The sequence below is a fragment of the Aplysia californica genome, unplaced genomic scaffold (assembly GCF_000002075.1).
Source record: "Aplysia californica isolate F4 #8 unplaced genomic scaffold, AplCal3.0 scaffold00208, whole genome shotgun sequence".
NCBI classification, from domain to species: Eukaryota; Metazoa; Mollusca; class Gastropoda; order Aplysiida; family Aplysiidae; genus Aplysia; species Aplysia californica.
In genome coordinates this window covers 893,519-897,568 of record NW_004797478.1, presented here as the reverse complement: position 1 = coordinate 897,568, position 4,050 = coordinate 893,519, and the positions used below count along the sequence as shown (strand labels likewise).

Sequence of the window (4,050 nt, the reverse complement as noted above, 5' to 3'; positions counted from 1 at the left end):
ACAACAACAACAACAACAACAACAACAACAACAACAACAACAACAACAACAACCGCCACCACAACAACAACAACAACAACAACAGCCACAACCGCCACCACAACAACAACAACAACAACAACAACAACAACAACAACAACAACTCACCCGTTCGTGCCGTTTGTCTCTGCTCGGTTAAGGCTCCAGTGTCGCCTCCTTGCCTTGGCTTTGAACTTCTTACCTCTATCGCCGGCCATTTTGTTATCCCAAGACCTTAGATCCCTATCTTAGATTGCCTGAGCGGGAGAAATTCCGTATCCAGCGACCACTATAAAAATGATAGAGAATTAGGCTTAATTAAGGGTTTTAAGATTAGTGTTTGGGATTGGGTTTCAATTTGGGCTAGGGTTTCGGTTTGGTTATGGCTTAGGTTAAGACTAGGGCTAGGGCTAGGGCTAGGGCTAGGGCTAACAAGCCGATAGTTAGAGATAAAGTCAGACGTACGCCATTGACCGATATTTATAGTAACAGCTATATTGTTTGTGTCATAAAATAGGGTTTTTTTTATTCTGACAAAAGACAAAAGAAGTTCCAGACCTACTGTCTCACTGTCTGATTAAAAAAAAAGTAGAGTACAAAAAAAGAAAGCTTTTTAAAAAAAATTTAGCAAAATGTTAGGATAAGGCTCATTATTTTATGTATGTTAAAGAATAGGTCAAACAAGATGGCTGTTACTATAAATATCAGACAATGGCGTAAATCTGACGTTCTCTAACTATCCACGCGTCTAAGGCTAGGGCTAGGGCTAAGGCTAGGGTTAGGGGTAAAGTTAGAGTTAGAATTAGGGTTAGGGTAAGGGTTAGGGTAAGGGTTAGGGCTAGTGTTAGGGGGTCCTTTCTTTATGTGTTTGTTGGGGTTTTTGCTCGTTACAGAAGTCAACCCGATGAAGCAATGGTAGAGCTTTCTTAGGCTTGGGAAGCCTGGGCCTTGTCGGGTATGGCAAAATGTTATACCTAACTTATTTTGTTCTCCAAGAGAGGGAGATAGAGAGAAAGAGAGAGGTGTGTGAGAGAGACAGAGAGAGAAAGAAAGAAAAGGAGGAAGAGAGCGAAACAGAGAAAGAAGAGGAAGAGGGGGGCGGGAGACAGACAGACAGACAGACAGACAGACAGACAGACAGACAGAGAGAGAGAGAGAGAGAGAGAGAGAGAGAAAGCGAGCGGGGTGGGGGTGGGGGTGGGCTGAAGGTGCACAAAGGAAATCTAAAAGGAACTGAATCTCATTCTAGTATTTACCAAAATGTTATAATGAACAACTTCAGTTTGCCGATATCTTTCTGGGTAAAGACAACACCCATAAGAGAAACAAACCACAAAGTCTCGTTTTCACTTTTACAATATCAGAAAATCACTCACACATTATTTTTATCCCTAATAGTCGAAAAACGGTAGTCGAATCATTTCACATAAATTGATTATTTGAAAAAAGATTAAGCTTTAAAGATTATTGCCAAATATTGACGTCACCAGGTTCTAAGGGTTGTTGTTGTCGTTGTTGTTGTTGTTGTTGTTGTTGTTGTTGTTGTTGTTGTTGTTGTTGTTATTGCTGTTGTTGCTGTTGTTTTTGTGGAGTGTGCTTAGTTCTTTTTTCTTCGTGTTTTTGTTTTCTTTGTTTGTATTTGTTTTACCTCATTGCAAACTGTCTCGTAACATCATTATAACAATTTCTCAAGGAAGAAATGAAAAAGTACTAACCGTGAAATAGAACACACTCCAGTAGAAGACTCGTGAGGACAGCTTTGAAAAGTCCAGTTATGCTGGAGGGTGTCACAGATTACCTGTGTTCTCTCGATATATACCAGCGTCGTGTGTGTGTGTGTGTGTGTGTGTGTGTGTGTGTGTGTGTGTGTGTGTGTGTCATGCTGCATAATGTGTCTGTGAGCATGTTTCACACACAGAGAATAATATTAAACTCCTTTCTTACCAAGAGAAAGAAAGTTGGTGTGAGAGAGAGAGAGAGAGGGAGAGAGAGAGAGAAAGAGAGAGAGAGAGAGTGTGTGTGTGTGTGTGTGTGTGTGTGTGTGTGTGTGTGTGTGTGTGTGTGTATGCGTGTGTGTGCGCGCGTGTGTAAGTGTGAGAGGGAGACAGAGACAGAAAGAGAGAGAGACAGAAAGGGTGAGAGAGGGAGAGAGAGAGAAAGAGAAAGAGAGAGAAAGAAAGAGAGAAAGAGAGAAAAGGAAAGTGTGTATGTGTGTGAAGGCTTAGGCGAATTTGTATGTTTGTGTGTGTGTGTGTGTGTGTGTGTGTGTGTGTACGTGTGTGTGTGTAACAGAGAAAGACAGACAGATGGACAGACTGTGTGTGTGTGTGTGTGTGTGTGTGTATGTGTGTGAGCGTGTGTGCGTGTGTGCGTGTGTGTATGTTTGTGTATGTGTGTGAGTGTGTATTCGTGTTTCAGAGAGAGAGAAAGAGAGAGAGGGAAAGAAAGAAAGAAAGAAAGAAAGAAAGAAAGAAAGAAAAAAGGAGACAAAGAAAGAAAGAAAGAAGAGAGTGATAACACATTCAAGCAGACAGTCGGAGATACTTGATTAAAAAAGCAAAAACAAACTGTATCAAAATCTCTCCCATTCTGGAATCAAACTCACGTCTATAACAAGCAACAACGAAGGGCCTAATCATTACAACACTTACATTGTCACGATCATAAGATATTTGTGAAAGTCGATTTTGGCCTGTTTGGAATTTTTGGTTCTAATAATAATAATAATAATAAATAATAATAATAATGATAATAATAATAATAATAATAATAATAATAATAATAATAATAATAATAATAATTAATAATAATAATAATAATAATAATAATAATAATAATAATAATAATAAAGAGCATTTGTGTAGCACAAATCCCCGCTCAACAGCAAGCTCTATGCGCTCCAAATGACTGAAAATGACGGAGGCCTTTATCTTATGAGCGTGACTACATCAGTCCATTCAGGGAAATGCAGCAAAAATGTGTTTTTTTAGTTTTAGTAGAGGTTTTATGACGTTCGCAACTGCATAAGGTCGTATGAGCGCCAGAAGATTAGAAGTGTTACAAGAGAGTAACAGACACAAACATGAAGGAGGGGAGATAAGGACAATAGATGTTTGATATGAATGAAGGAGCAAACCACATCAGAGCACCCGCAAACCACACAAAATATTTTTAGAAAATGCTCTGCAGTTTTATTTATTGTTAAGTTATTGGACGGTATGAACAACGGTAAGTAATTTTATTGATTGAATGACTCGATAGATTAATAATATTATTGCAGAAAGTTCTGGTTATGGTCGTTATTGCTGCCTCAAGTTCAAGTCGTTGTAGGTTTCGGAGAAGGCGACATAGGCATCTCTATCTCAGGGTCGGTTTCTTCCGCTGTTTGTTTTCTGAAAATAAGTACAATGCACACAGTCAGTTTCCCATGTATTTGTACCTTTTTTTGGAGATGTTGTCGCTAATCAATAGGAATGCTTGTATATCAAATGACGAGTTGAAACTACAGCAAACTTATAGATTTTCTTCCTTCTCCTTCCCTTTCTCCTCCTTTTACCTTTTCCATTTTCATTTTCCTCTCCTTCTTCCTTTTCTCCTTCCTCTTCTCGGAAATTTCTGCTTTCATCTAAACCTAAAATATTTTGAAGTTTTTGAACGCAAGAAAAAAGACGCGCATCTTGCACATTACTAAAGCAGCCCGCACTTTGCTGTTTCACAACAAACATCCCTTGTTCCCTCAAATAAAAACATCAGTCAGAAGTAAAAGACCTATGCTTCTGATCTGTAACAGAAGGTCATTTTTACCATCATCTATCAAAATGCTTCCATCTTAACCATCTTGTATAAGTATACTTACGACCTTAGAGCATGCATCAAAATAACATTGAGAGTGTATCTAGCTTACCATTATTATTGTTTATATTGCTGCTCATTTATATTGTGCATGTGATTGTAAGCTTACTTGTGTGTGCATGTGGGAGCACGTGTGTACGTGTGTGTGTTTGTGTGTGTGTGTGTGTGTGTGTGTGTGTG

The 4,050-nt window shown here is 38.8% G+C and overlaps 2 protein-coding genes across 10 annotated transcripts in view; both read right to left on the bottom strand.

Annotated features, from left to right (window-relative positions):
* LOC101861584 overlaps positions 1–1,989 on the bottom strand; it is a gene marked incomplete at its 3' end in the record, with an annotated part of 4,341 nt that extends 2,352 nt beyond the window's left edge. Inside the window, 2 exon segments of one of the 2 annotated variants that reach the window (XM_005099305.3) lie at positions 148–307; positions 1,734–1,989. In XM_005099305.3, the coding sequence (XP_005099362.2) occupies positions 148–236 (89 nt within the window). 2 annotated transcript variants of the gene reach the window in all.
* A 1,197-nt stretch (positions 1,990–3,186) lies between these two features.
* Positions 3,187–4,050, bottom strand: part of LOC101858032 (mucin-3A) — a 22,728-nt gene continuing 21,864 nt past the window's right edge. For all 8 annotated transcript variants that reach the window (XM_005099288.2, XM_013083063.2, XM_005099295.2 and 5 more), the window contains one exon: positions 3,187–3,410. In XM_005099288.2, coding sequence (XP_005099345.1) covers positions 3,335–3,410 — 76 coding nt within the window. In that variant the 3' untranslated portion in view covers positions 3,187–3,334. The remainder of the gene's footprint in view (positions 3,411–4,050) is intronic.